At 37.3% G+C, this 15,194-nt stretch overlaps 1 protein-coding gene across 2 annotated transcripts in view; it reads left to right on the forward strand.

Moving 5' to 3' along the window:
* Positions 1-15,194, forward strand: part of STAG1 (STAG1 cohesin complex component) — a 189,393-nt gene that overhangs the window by 64,338 nt on the left and 109,861 nt on the right. For both annotated transcript variants that reach the window (XM_087933066.1, XM_026701353.2), the window contains exon 3: positions 14,795-14,897. In XM_087933066.1, the coding sequence (XP_087789192.1) occupies positions 14,795-14,897 (103 nt within the window). The remainder of the gene's footprint in view (positions 1-14,794; positions 14,898-15,194) is intronic.

A 15,194-nucleotide genomic window follows, 5' to 3' on the forward strand; every position in this document is an offset into this window, starting at 1 on the left:
GCGGCCCGCCAAAATTTTCTCACGGCCCACCACTTAGCAACCACTGCTCTATGCCACGTTGGTGAAGAAAAGACATAGCCAGAGACAGCTTAACACAGAAGAAGAGTGCTGGAGTGGAGTTAGTAACAGGATGAGAACAATGCTTTTTATTTAAAGGATTTTTTTATTTAAATCCTGGAAGTAGGTGAAAACAATCCTTTTTATTTAAAGAGTAATCCCAACAAAGAATATTCAGAATAGAGAGATTTCATAATTATCCTTAAAGGGGTGGTGACCTAACACTGGAGTTAATTGCTGGAGCACTGGAGTTAATAAATGGAAGGGAAAGGAATTAAAGGAAGAAAATGAAAAAATTATTAAAAATACAAAAAACTAGACTTTTACAATGAACAGATATTGGCTGTAGATAGGCATTTTAAAATGCTGAATTCAGCTAACAATATATTTACTTTTGAAATGCATCAGTAAAGTTTAATAAGAGAAACAAGATAAAGTGAAAATTGATCTAAGAGTCCCACCTGCTATCAAAGGAAGATACAACACACTCCCAAAGTTTTGGAAGACCTGTCTGATAGAGAATTAAAAATAAAAAAATAAGTGAACTTTATTATTATAAGACCCCTGAAAGCTGCAATATATGACTCAATTGGTAGAGGGACTTGTGATCAATTGGATCAATTAAAAGAACAGATCGATTAATTTTGGGATATAAGGACTCTTGGATAATGAACAGTGAATCTTTTGTTTGAAAAGTGATGTTGGCTTGAATAAAAGATTGTTGTATATTGGACAAAAAGAAACAAAAACAAAGATGAGTGGAATCTGGAAAGAAATTGCATCAGAAATTCAGGATCTAAAAGACACTGAGGAGGATTTGAGGAGATTTTGAATAAAATACAAATAAAAATTCAAAGCATTGATTTAGAGTGGGAAGTTGAGACAAACGACAAAAAGAAAGCAGGAGGTTCAGGAAGAGGAGGAGTCAACTGAAAGAATAGCTGGAAAAGCAGAACAGACAAAAACAACAAAAAGAAAGAAATAACAAAAAGGATATAAAAATAAAAATGAGAATGATTGATGAAATAAACCAAGGGGAGAGTATTGAGGGAAGTTAAACAGGAATTGGAATTGACGGGAGACTCTTTTGGGAGTAAGTTAAAGGTAAGAGTAGACAACTTGAAAATGAGAGAAGGGAATGGTTAAAAAAGATTATGATTTAACATACACGGATGTATTATTAGTTAAGACATATAATAGTTAAATGTAACAATGCATATTAACATTTTATTGTAGAAAAAGGAATGACATGTGGAATTTGATACAAAAATAAGACATTGAAATATTGCATAACAATGGGAAAATATAACTTAATAAAAATAACTGATTATTAGAACTATACAATTTGTTAAACATAAATACGAATATTATTTTATGTGTATTAAAATGTGATTAGAAAGGGGATAATTTTTAAAGACAGTGGCATAATTAAAAGTTAAAAGGATAAATAATGGAAAATTACATCTTAATATCAAATTTGAATTGTTATAAGAACTATATAGTTTGTTAAACACTGCAAATATTATTACTATGCTGTATGTAGTAAAAGAAGCAATGTTAAAAAATATAAAGATTGACCCAAAATATTATACTCAAATATTGGTAATTAAGAACGATAATTTAACAAGTAAAGTGTATTAATATTAAGTTTCAAAAGACTGTCAACTGTATTTAACATACAGAGTATTGTCATATTTGTTTTAAAATGTAAGGCATGCTGGTACCACACTGTTCACATAATTTGTTTATTGAAATAAGAAAAAATAAAAAACTTATTAGAAAAAAAATAAAGTTAAGCAGAACAGAAAATACAATAATTATTAAAAATAGCTTGAATATACAGTGGATATGAAAATTCTATATACCATTATTAAAATGAAAAGCTTTTGATATGTAAAAAATGAGACCAAGATAAAGCACTTCAGAATTTTTTCCACTTTTTATATAACATAAGCTGTACAAGTTAATAACAATAAAAATGTACAATAATGGGGTTGCATAAGTGTACACACCTTATAAGTAAGAATGTAGCTGTGTTCAGAACTAATCACATTCAAACTGATGTTAAAAAACTGCCATCAATTAATGACTGATCAAGCCCATATAAAGTTCAGCTAGGATTTTTCTGGCATTTACTCAGTTACCTCTTACAGCAAAAGACATAATCTGCAAAGATTACAAAACTCTCAGACCAACTCACCTCACAGGGTTGTTGTGGAGAAAATAGAAGGAGGAAAGCGTGTTAAATATGTTCACTGCCTGCAGTTATGTGTAAAAATTAATGAAAGATGAGATATAAATACAATAAAATGTTATTACTTAATTGTTATAGCTAGTATTGTTTTCTGCCAGCTTAAGATGGTCATTAGCATTTTAACTTGATGGTGGAAAGGAGTCTTGGAATTTAGAATTTTGGAATTAAAGGGATTTCATTGTTGGAAGGTATCAGTAAGGAAAATGATACAAAAAAATCTTCAAGGCATTGGATATACCATAGAACCCAGTGAAGACAGTCACAACAAATGGAGAAAATACAGCACAACAGTGACATTACCAAGACCTCAATGTTCCTCCATATTGGTGAAAAAACAAACAAAAAGAAAACTGAGAAGTCGCCAAGAGGCATACAAAAACATTCCGAAAGCTTTGATCATGTACTGTATGTAACAACAATCACCTGTACTCTTCATATGTCTGTGCTGTGAGATAGGATAGTAAGACAGAACCCTTTTCTTACAAAGAAAATCTTCCAAGTCCGGTTTCATTTCATAAAAACTTACATCAAGTCTGACAAAAGCATGTGGGAAAATGTGTTATGATCTGATGAGGCCAAGGATGAACTTTTTGGCCATAATTCCAAAAAGCATGTTTGGTGCAAAAACAACACTACATGTCACAAAAAGTGCACCATACCCTCAGTGTAGCATGGTGGTAGCAGCATTATGCTTTAGGGCTGCTTTTCTGCAGCTAGAATTGATGCTTTAATCAAGGCGGAGGGAATTAGAAACAGTTCCAAATATCAGTCAGTTTTGGCACAAAACTTTCAAGCTTCTGCTAAAATGCTGAAGATGAAGAGGATTTTCACCTTTCAACATGACAATCCAAAGCATGCCTCCAAATCAACAAAATAATGGTTTCACCAGAAGAAGATCAAAGTTTTGGAATGGCCCACCCAGAGCCTGGGCCTGAATCCAATTGAAAATCTGTGGGGTGACCTAAAGCAGGTTGTGCATAGGGGATGCCCTCTCAGTCTGACAGATTTGGAACACTTGTGCAAGGAAGAGTGGGCAAAGATTCCCAAGGCAAGATGTGCCATGCTGAGAGGCTTTTACCCCAAAAGACTGAATGCTATCATAAAATCAAAAGGTGTTTCAACAAAGTATTAGTTTAAGACTGTATATTTTACATAACCACCTAAACGTATGTTTTATTAATCTTTTCCTCTTAAAAGGTTTAAGTTTATTTTCAAAGAATTGTACAACTTATGTGATAAAGATGGGAGGAATTCTGAAATGATTTATCTTGGTCTGATTTTTTTTTACATCTCAAAAACCTGGCATTTCAACAGGGTTGTGTAGATTTTTTATATCCACTATATATATAAAAAAAAATCAGAAAGGAAAACCAAAAATGTGTGCTTGTGAATCCGTTTTCAGTCTAAGCCTCCCCTCCTCCTGTGCTAGACAGAACAGATGGGTTTGACAGCTTTCCTAAAGCCCGGAAAAGATTGGGGCTGACTGAATCTTTAAGGGAAGGGAGTTCCAAAGTGTGGGAGAATCTATTGGAAATAGCCCCCTTTGAAGCCCCATCAAATGGCATTCATATAATATTGTAGCCATGGAACCTGGAAGGCGTGGACCCTGTTTGATCTGCTGAAAAGGGCAGATGAATACAGGTTATTGCAATAAATAATGTAAATGGGGGAAAACGAGAATTAACAAATACATTGGCATGAAAATACATATGTTCCATGTTTGTGAAATTAAGAGAAAAGAAAGGGAGGTAAATAGATTGGAATAAATGCTGAATGCAGGCAGAAAAATAAACATGTAGGTTTTAATTATAAACAGAAAGCTAAAGTTTATGGTTGAGTATCAACTGGCATCATGACATTATTTTGAGTGTTTGCTAAAGTAGAAATTAATAGGTCTGTGTTAGTTGCATGTTATGCTTCAGTGAAGCATGATAGTGAAAGAACCATTAATGAGTTATGGGGGAAATTATGCAACATTCTGAATATATGTGACATGTAGGAAAAAGTTATTATGTCAGGCAATATGAATGGATGGATGAAAATGAGAGACTGAAGAAAAGATCTGGAGCCCCAAGAATAAGTGAGAATGTTGATGGTTTGGTGAATATCTGCTTAGAAAAATGTCTGTTAATTCCTGTTTACATATTGTAAATGTAAGTCTCTGTGTGTGCATGGCAAGGAAATATAAAAACATACTTGATTTGATTGTTTATGTTGAAAAGGATTAGTGAAAAATACAAGCAAAATAGGTTTTGAATGTAGGACAGGTAATGTCAAGAGTGAATCTTATAAAAATGGATATGGGAGAATTACAAAATAAAGCAAAAGCGGGGGAAAAAATAATAGCAAGAAAAAAAGATACATTACATTTAAATTAATAGAAAATAAATTTTCAGCCAGATGAATAAAGGGATATGGACATGAGGAAAAAGGATACTGCAATCTCTTGGAACAGCGTGGAATAGCAAAATAATTAGTTCACACAGTACCACTGAAGTGTATGGAGTTACGCTAATATGAAGCATTAAAAAAGATATAAATGTTATAAATGTTAATTTTCAGGTAAAATTGAAGAAAACTCTTAAGTGCAAAGACACTTATGGCAAAGCTACTTGAGTATCCAGTGTCAGCTGTACAGTTGTAAAAATAGTAGTTATTTTATTATACAGAGTGAATTATGTAATGTATTGCATTTGTTCATGACTGGAAAACTTACTGTTACTGTTGTACAAATGAAATGCTAACAAGAGATAATTGCTGCTCAGCAGATCATTAAGGAATCTACAAATGTAATTTTTTGTGTTAGTGACTTGGTTTGAATTATGAAATATCGTATGTAAATATGGAGTTGAAGTTATTTCATGTGGAAAAATAAATTTACACATTGATTGTTATAAATTATGACAAATAGTATCATATAAATGATAGAAATCTAGTGAACAGTAAGTACATGGTCTGTTGTGATTATTGTTTAAAGGACAGAGCAGATAAAAATTTATTTTTAATGGATTTTTTATTTAAATGGATTGTTTTGATTTTTATCAAATTTATTTTAATAAAATGCTTTAATAAAATGCTCTAAAGATAGTTTTCCATTTAAAATACATTAATAATATAGTTTATTCAGCATGAAATGGAGCTTTATAATGTAACACGAGGCTGTATATTCTGCAATATATACAATTGAGTAAATTCATTCAATGAACCCAAGCTCTGCAAACTCAGATAACATGCACCGCATTGATGCATTCACACAATTTCACAGTAACCATGAGATAAATCATAAAATAAAGTTCAGAAATATTACTTTATCCCATTGTTTTGCAAATCTATCTACACTACAAAGTGTATGATTGTTTGAAGAGAAATGCATCTAACCACCAGTGTGAGGAGGAAGGCGAGCAATAAAAATGAAAGTGAAACCTTCTCAGCAGCTTATAAATATAATATTAAAGAGCACCTGTCATTTCAGATCCCTCATGGTAGCGCCTGTTAGCGGGCATCCACTCACCTGCTGCTTGCCATGTCCCTCACCTTGTTGTGTCACTGCCGCATCACCAGCCATCCCATTAAAGTGAAGGGGACTGTCGGTGAGTCAACAGCGGGTCAGGAGGAGCTGCTGCGGGACAGTGATGACAGTTGCTCTTTAAAAATTATGATTTAAATCAAATTGATTTAAATCAAGCCTTTTTACTAGTGATTTAAATCATGATTTAAATTGTGATTTAAATTGACCTGATTTAAATCAAATCCACCCTGTTAAAGAATAAAAAATAGCTGTGTAAAAATTTGCTTCTAAAAGTGAGAGTTAAGTATATAAGAAGTAATGCCGTGTTTCTCAGAAAATAAGGCCGGGCCTTATCTTCTTTTGACCCCCGAAAAAACAGCTAGGCTGTCTTTTCAGGGGTGACTTAATTTCTCCCCCCCACCCTCGCCTAGAGTGCGGTGACGAGAACTGCCTGCCTTCCCGCAGAGGCATCGCTTTGATTGACAGCAGCTGCATCAACAAGGCCCTGCAAGTCGGTGAGTCTTTCGGGGTTGGGTAGGTGGAATTGGCGGAGGGAGGGTGATGCGATTGTTTCTCTCCCCCACACACACCTCACTTTGCTTCCCACCCCAGAGCTTTGGGTCATGGTCTCATCCCTTGTACGGTCAGGTGCTCTCCTCTTGCTCCAGCCACCCGAAACCCCCCCGCGTGCCTTTTCCCCCCTCTTTAAGGTTTCTTTACTCTCATTCCCTCCATCAGTTTCCGAAGAATACAGATTGGCCGGGCAGCTTCCTCCCCACCCCTCCCGGTAGTCTTAAAAAGGGAACCATGTATCCACTTTGCTCTTCGAGCAGAGGCAAACCTTCTAATCCAAGCAGAAGAGAAAGGGAATCATCCTACTGACCCTTAGCACCAAGCTTCCCAGAAGATTCTCCCAAAGGATCTACGCCAAAGGAGGATTCACCCGCTGAAATGCACTCCCCTCCTTTGGGGTGAATCCTCTGATGAATCCTCCTTTTGGGGTGAATCCTCTCATGAATCCTCCTTTGGAGTTCTCCCAAAGGATCCACCCCAAAGGAGGATTCATCAGACGATCCACCCCAAAGGAGGATTCATCAGAGGATCTACCCCAAGGAGGGTTCATTGCCTTAAATGCACCCCTCCTTTGGGGTGAATCCTCTGATGAATCCTCCTTTGGGGTGGATCCTTTGAGAGAACCCCAAATGACGATTCATGAGAAGATTCCCCCAAAGGAGGATTCATCAGCCGATCCACCCAGAAGGAGGATTCATCGCCTTAAATGCACCCCCTCCTTTGGGGTGCATGAATCCTCCTTTGCGGGGAATCCTCTGATGAATCCTCCTTTGGGAGAACCCCAAAGGAGGATTCATGAGAAGATTCCCCCCAAAGGAGGATTCATCAGAGGATTCACCCCAAAGGAGGGGAGTGCATTTAAGGGGGTGAATCCTCCTTTGGCGTGGATCCTTTGGGAGAATCCTCTGGGAAGCTTGATTCTAAGGGTCTGTGGGATGATTCCCTTTCTCTTCTGTTTGGATTAGAAGGTTTGCCTCTGCTCTAAGGGCAAAGTGGATACATGGTTTCCTTTTTAAGACTACTGGGAGGGGTGGGGAGGAAGCTGCCCGACCAGTCTGTATTCTTAGGGAACTGACGGAGGGAATGAGAGTAAAGAAAACTTAGAGGGGGGGAAAAGTACACCGGGGGGGTTGGGCGGCTGGAGCAAGAGGAGAGCACCTGACCGTACAAGGGACGAGACCATGACCCAAAGCTCTGGGGTGGGAAGCAAAGCGAGGTGTGTGTGTGTCGGAGAAACGATCACATCACCCTACGCCACTTCCACCTACCCAACCCCAAAAGACTCACCGACTTGCAGGTCCTTGTTGACGCAGCTGCTGTCACTCAAAGCGATGCCACTGCAGGAGGGCAGGCGGTTCTTGTCGGCAGCGGGGTCTGTCTTACCGCTGCTCCTGTTGGAGATGGCGCTGGTGAGAGAGGTGCCAGTGGGAACCGTAGAAGCTATGGCTTCCCCGAGAAGCAGCTGAAATGCTGCCGGTGGAGGAATGTGCAGCACTCCAAACGCGGCAGTGCACAGGCAGAAGGGAAAGCAACAGCTGTGGAGGAAGCAATAGCGGCAGGCGCGATGCAAAGTGTCCTACTGCCACCAAGGCCAACATCCACGCCACCACCGCCATCTGCCCGCTGACCTGGCCTGTACTCAGCACCATACCCAGGTCTGCAGCAAAGGGGCTTGGCGGGCATAGGGAGCTCTCCACGCTCACCATGATCAGCCGTTAGGAGCGGCTGGTGGTGAGGCGTGGCTGCCCGCGGGGTGCTCCTTGCAGCAAGATTCCCTGCTCCCCCAATTTTGCATGTTTTAAACTAGGCCTAAATTTGGGGAGAGGGGCTTAATTTCACCTTATGCCTAGAAAACATGCTGGGTCTTCCTATTGCAGGGGGGGCGTATCATTGGAGAAACACAGTATATAACTAAATTTAATACACCAAGAATGGGTAAATTTAAGAAATGGAGCTGTTAATGTAAGGATAGAGCCCAAAAAAATGGATTATGAATTAATATAGATTTGAAAGAAGAGTGAGTGATTAGCATAGGTAGTTTTTTGTTAATAATCATTTAGCAAGCATATGAAATTATGATGGTGCTGAATAAGTGATACTTATAATCAATCCTCAAAGTTCTGGCTATCTTAGCTTGGTCACACGATCATGATCTAGGTGCTTGACAACCAACTTGCTGTGTCCCGTGGTCGTGTAACCACAATTTGCAATCTTTTCTGCTAGCTTCCCAGAAACTAAATCAATAGGAAAGCTAGCAGGGAAGTTCACAAGTTGCTCCCATTCCGACCACTTTTTTCCCTGAGAACATTGGCTGTTGTATACAAGATATAGCAGCACCCACAATTTCCCAGCAGTTATTGTAGAGTACACAAGTTGCTCCCATTCTGACCACGTTTTTTCCCAAGAAGATTGGCTGTTGTAAAGATAAAGCAGCACCCACAATTTCCAGCAGTTATTGTAGAGTACTGTAGCAGTTTCTGGTGTTTCCTCCTGAACCTGGCAGCAGCCAGACTCTCGCTATGTTTGTGCAGGGCCATGGCAGCCATCCCGCTTTGAACAGCAGTGAACCTCTGCCTAGCTATGCTAATGTTGTGCTGCAGAAGCTGCTTACCTACTGATTGGCTGCTTGCAACTGCCCTGGACCTGTGAATTCCTACTGGCTTCATCATTGACTTTGCTTATTGAATGACATCATCATGTAACAATCCGTGAGCCTCACTTAACAATAGCAACAAGGGCTGCTGGGAATACTGTCACTAAGCAATGCAGTCACATGACATGATTTATGATTCATGACATCATGATTTACATTGCTTAGTGATAGAAATTTCAGTCCCTGTTACTATTGTTAAGTAAAGAATACCTGTCATGCCCCTGGTGGAGACTGACTCTGAGGAAGAGGAGGAACAGCCAACAGGGAGTGGGAGTGTGGCTCCAGAGGTGGTGGAGGAGGCTGGGGAAGGACAGAGGCCGGCTGAGCAGTCAGAGGAGGATCCAGGCCCATCCCCTGTCCATCCTAGGTCACGCAGGGAGGAGAGGATCATGAAAAAGCGAGGTCTACTCAAGAGGAGATTACTATGATCCTCCTCGTGGCTTGCAGGTGGGAGCTATGTATATAAGTTTGTAACTATGCAGTTAGAATTGCTGGAGTCAAAGTTTAGTGTTTACTTTGAAAGAGGTTTATCTTTGCTGGCATTCTTCCCATGGACTCTCCTCTGTTATTTTCCCAGAGTTTATTATTAGTTATCTTGGCTTGCTTTGAAACTCTCGTCAGTGCGGTTTGTTTTGGTTTTCTTTTTGCCTCATTATTTACTTTTGTGACTTTAAACTGTGCCTAATAAAACAGTGAAGTTGAAGGCCTTACCGGACTTTAATGTATGTTTTGGGTTTGGGGTTATTTTGAGAGACTACGGGTCATCACAATGCCTGTACAAGAAATACTGTGAGGTGGTTTAGTCATATAGAGGCAAAAAGTGAAAACCAAATCCTGCCTGCCTGCTTTCTTTTTTGTTAATAAGATTTTTATTTGATTTCCAACGTTAGAATACAAAATTCAAAAAAGAAATGAAAGAAAAAAGACAAAAACAAAACAATATAAAGCCAGAAAAATGTGCATAAAAACAAAGTAACAAAGATAACACATAAATTCCCCCTCCCCAGTTGAATATTGATAATTATATTTGAACAGTCAATTTCCTTCCGCTCTTTGCAAAACAGGTCCACATTTCATGAACTTCTACATCTCTAGTTGCTTAATTATTATATGACATTAAACACATTACAAATACCAAAATCTATTATCCATCAATCAATTTGACCTACCATCTATCTACTATAAAATAAATCAGTTAACAGGTAACCCCAACAACAAGCTAAACTTCAAAGCCCTCTGTTAACAATCTGTTACGTTTAACTCACAGACAGCTTCTAATCTACCATAAATCCATTGCAATCATGATCTGTGGTCTATCCAGGATCAACTATCCTTGATTGATTTTTGATAATAAAACTTTCCCTTGAAATTATAATTGGACTGTTTCCAAATAGTTGCACCTCAATCCTTAAAGTCATAGATCTCAATGAGAGTTCTTTGCATCACTTGTTGTTCAATAGGTTTTCTCACGAATCGAATCACAGTATCCCTTAACAGTTGTTTTCTGGTTGCATATAATTTCTCTCACAATTTCCTTCAGTTTTCTTAAGAAGATTCAGTCCATCAACCATCATCTCCACTGTGATTAAATCTTTTATATTGATACACTTTTCAGTCTCCTCTAGGGACTCTACAATTCTCAAACTAAACTTCTCTTTCAAATCTATGAATGACAGATTAAATTCCGGTCCACCCAATTGCAAGTCTGATTTAATTACATGTCACCTGTATCTGAGTGTCACCTTTAGGTTGATGTAAAGCAGTTGTTAATTCATCAAATATTTTATTTTGATTTTCATATAGAGTTTGCAAATTGAAAAACATGGGGTTTTTTTGGATTTGGGGGAGGCATTGTAAAGAATGTATAGTGTATAGTATTCAGAGTTTGTTATTATTTATTACTGCTGTAATTTTAATATAATCCCATTTCCTTTTATGACCGAACTTCCTTGTTGCAAAACAAGCAATTTCATCTCAAGGACATAACAGAGTAAGCACAGAAGAAACAGATATTAATTCCCACAGTGGACAATAAATATAAAAAGGAAGTCCCTGTTTCTTTTAAAATGAAATAAAAAGGAAAAAGACCAGATATATATACCAAAATATAGTAAAAAAACAAAATTATTTTAAGAATAAATGAAATACCAAATCCTTAAATAGAAATCCATAGAAATCTAAATGAAATCCAATCACTTTCACTACCAAAGGGAAAGTGTTCATGCTGTTGACTTCCATGCAGCAAAAGTGGATGTTATTTAAATCCAAAATGAAACGATATGAAAAATTCACTTCCATAATCCAACAAGGGGCTATGAGATAAATCTGCATTCAGCCATATGTTTAATAGTTAAAAATGTAGGTGAAGACAAAAGTAAGCTTCAAAACATGATGTTAAAACCAGGGTGTATCTAAAGAAATTACAATTGGAAAAGATGTCTGTGCGTATTATGGAGCAAATATTGCAGCCACGTTGCGGCGGGATCCTTTTACAGTGCTGAACACTGTTGGAGTGCAGGAGTCAATAGGCAGAACTGGCACATGAAAGGACACCTATCTGTGGTCCTCTCAGGCTCCGCCTCCTGCCCTCACAACACTGCTGCTCCATATTTGGCGCTCCATATACACAGTGAGTCATTGGTCCAGATTCATATTTTTTGATAGGATATGTGCAGAGTAACCCTTGTATAACAAGGATATGCACACGGAAAACGGTTTATGAGAACAGTTATGAAGAAATATACAGCCACACAGAGTTGAACAAGTTGCATTAATGTTTACTTGAAGAAGTATCACAGTCCAATAAACAGTCCATGTCATACACGTTTTTAACAGTCCAGAAATATCCAGTTATAAAGTCTTCTTACCGATTCCATGTCTTTTACAGCAGACAAATATCAAACCATAATACAACAAAATAACCTTTGATATCAACAGAATATCAAAATAAATAGTATTAGTATTGGTCCGTAGTCAGTATCAGTATCAAGAGAGATCATCAGTGAAAAAGAGCAAGAGAAAGATAATTAAACCATGATCTATAGCTCCCTCTTATGGCAACTTGTAGCATAATTAACCAACCAGAACACAGCATAATACATTACAGTATTTTTCCTTAAAGCTGCAAACATATACTTGTAGTTTATATATTGTCAACCCAGCTACGTTATTTACATATAAATAACATTTTTTTTCTTTGTTTCGTCCTCGAAATCTAGATGTGTCTTACAGTCCAGTGCAGTTGCCTTATACAGCAGCTTGCAGATCAATGTACTCATTTTGTGATGCAGTACTAATTTTATATGCAAAGACATTTACCCTCTTCTTTGTCATTTTCTCTGTTAATAAAAATAGAATAGAATTCTTTATTGGCCAAGTGTAACTGGACACAAAAGGAATTTGTCTTGGTGCAAATATTCTCCGTCAAGAGTCAAGAATCATAGGTACAACACTGAATGATAGTCATAGGGTACAATAAGCAATCAAATCATACTAGGAAACAGTCACTATAAATCGTAACGATACAAGCGACAAAGTTACAGTCATACAGTCACAAGTGGGAGGGGATGGATGATAAGGAGTGATGAGAAGATTAACAGTAATAGTAGTGCAGACTTTGTAATAGTTGAACAGTGTTGAGAGAATTATTTTAGCAGAGTGATGGCTTTCGGGAAAAAACTATTCTAGTGTGCAGTGCTCTATAGTGTCGTTTTGAGGGAAGGAGTTGAAACAGTTTATGTCCGGGATGTGAGAGGTCTGTAAATATTTTCACAGCCCTCTTTTTGACTCGTGCAGTATACAGGTGCTCAATTGAAGGCAGGTTGGTAGTAATTGTTTTTTCTGCAGTCCTAATTATCCTCTGAAGTCTGTGTCTGTTCTGTTGGGTTGCAGAACCAATCCAGACAGTTATAGAAGTGCAGATGATAGACTCAATAATTCCTCTGTAGAACTGTATCAGCAGCTCCTTGGTCAGAAAGAAAGAAAGAATTGGTTTCATATATAGGAAGTTCTTGCTTATGACTAGTCACGTAGCAATTGTTTGAGGTTCCCCCAAAGCTACTTACAACCCAGCTCCAATGCATCTCTTTCTCTCTCTCTTTTTTCCCTCCCCCCCTATCATGCACACACATGGTCTGTGGAATAATTGTCTTCCATGAAACTGGTCCCTCGCACCAAAATGGTTGATCTCAGCCAGTCCTTGAGTATTGAAGATTTGTCTTTAAATGAATCCAAACTCCAGCTCCTCTTTAGGACAATGATAGTTTATTCAATATATCACCAAACAACAAATACTCTAATCCGGCAAGAATGACTATAAGCCAGGCAAGGTTAGAGTTGGGTTTGAGTTTGCTCTCTTTCCTTTTATTACCATTATCATGAGACACACCACACCACACCCAGGTCTATACGCAGTTCTAGTTCTGGCCACGCCTAACTTATTATCTCTAAATGCTATTAATCCTATAACATGTCTACATCCCTAACCTATTCTGACCTTCACTAATCCCTACCTGGTGCCACCCTCACCATGTCTTAATGCTTAATTACTACCTATATGTGCCCCAACCCCCTCTAACAATATGCACCACATCCATACATGAAAAAAGCTATTTCCAGCCCCACAGTTGTTTCAGAATCCATCCTGCAGCTCACAGCTCTGCTGAGTCATTCTAAAGCAACCTTCAAAACAGGGTCCCAAAGATTCATTCATTGGGACTTCTATACATATATACAAAATCTGTTAGAAGTCTATGTGTAAGTTCATCAAGAAAAGTGTGTATGCATGGGTGGATGTATCTGTGGAGCTTGCTTTTGCTTTGAATCTTTTCACATTTTTATTTTTGGTTCTTATTTTCTTGCTAAAAGACTTGTTATCTTTTGAATGTTATATAAACTGAATGTAACCATTTGCTTGTGACAAGTTGTAGATTCCGTCCCCATCTCTAAAAGAACTGCATAGTTATGATAATTTGAAAATGAAGTTACTATTAATATTACTACATATATTATTTTTGAGAGGTTCATATAGATAGGAATGAAACCCCAAACAGGAAGTCCAGCATATATTGTATATGGTACAGGGCCAGAATATCGTGGAACCTAAGGCCATCTACTTCATCCTATCCAATCTGATTGGATGGGCACTGTCCTTAGCACTGGGATAGCACTGAGGTGGATGAGAGGATTTAATAAGGATGTTGAAAGCTTAACTTTGGTTTTTAATATTTATGGTTTTAATAGACATACATATTATGCTTTTTTATTGATGTTTAATTGTTGATGGGCTATCTGGGAGTTTGATTTAAGATGGCGAATTACATAAATATCTTTAAAAATAAATAAATACCTCAAGGATGATAGTCAAGTCATTATTAATCAATAATTAAATCAATTAATAAATAATCCATTTACAGATCTTTTATGTGCTTAGATTCAGGTCTTGAAAATTTATAGCTCTCTAGATGTTGGATTCCAATTTCCTTCAAATCAAAGCATTATGGTCAGTGGTGATGGTTACTGGATATTATAATTCAGCAAAATAACCTAAAAGAACTGTTGACTATATGGTTTTCATATTAGTAATTTTATGAGTTGAGATAATTTGAGTGCATATAGTGGGTAATTTCAATTTACTGAATTTGTTTCAATTTATAGTGTCTATCATTTGTATTAGCACTAATTATTACTACTTTTATTTTGTTTATGTACTTATGCTTACTAATTAATTTTAATTGACATTTTCTTTCAGGGATTCTACAAATGAAACTACTGCACATTCAGATGTTGGTAGTGAATTGGAAGAAACGCAACTGAAGGGGAAAAGAAAACGTGGTCGTCCTGGTAGACCTCCAGTATGCTATTTTTTTTCTCTGAATACCTGTTAAGATTGTACCATTTCTTTTTCTTAATTTTCACGTTAGCATTTGTTGATGCTGCTACCTATTTGAAGACTTGTACTGTGTATTATAGAAGTGGCATGCCAGCAATATTGATTATTACAACAGTTAAATCAACTTGTAAGAAGAATTGACTTTTCATATTCCATTTTAAAAAATTACATACTGCTAATTGTTTTTGCCCAGTAGTGAGCAACCTTATAAGCACCATGTAGGTAGATGAGGGCTAAAATATCAATATATAGCTCATTC

The sequence above is a fragment of the Pseudonaja textilis genome, chromosome 4 (genome assembly GCF_049901715.1).
Source record: "Pseudonaja textilis isolate UNSWEBS1 chromosome 4, rPseTex1.2, whole genome shotgun sequence".
Taxonomy (NCBI): Eukaryota; Metazoa; Chordata; class Lepidosauria; order Squamata; family Elapidae; genus Pseudonaja; species Pseudonaja textilis.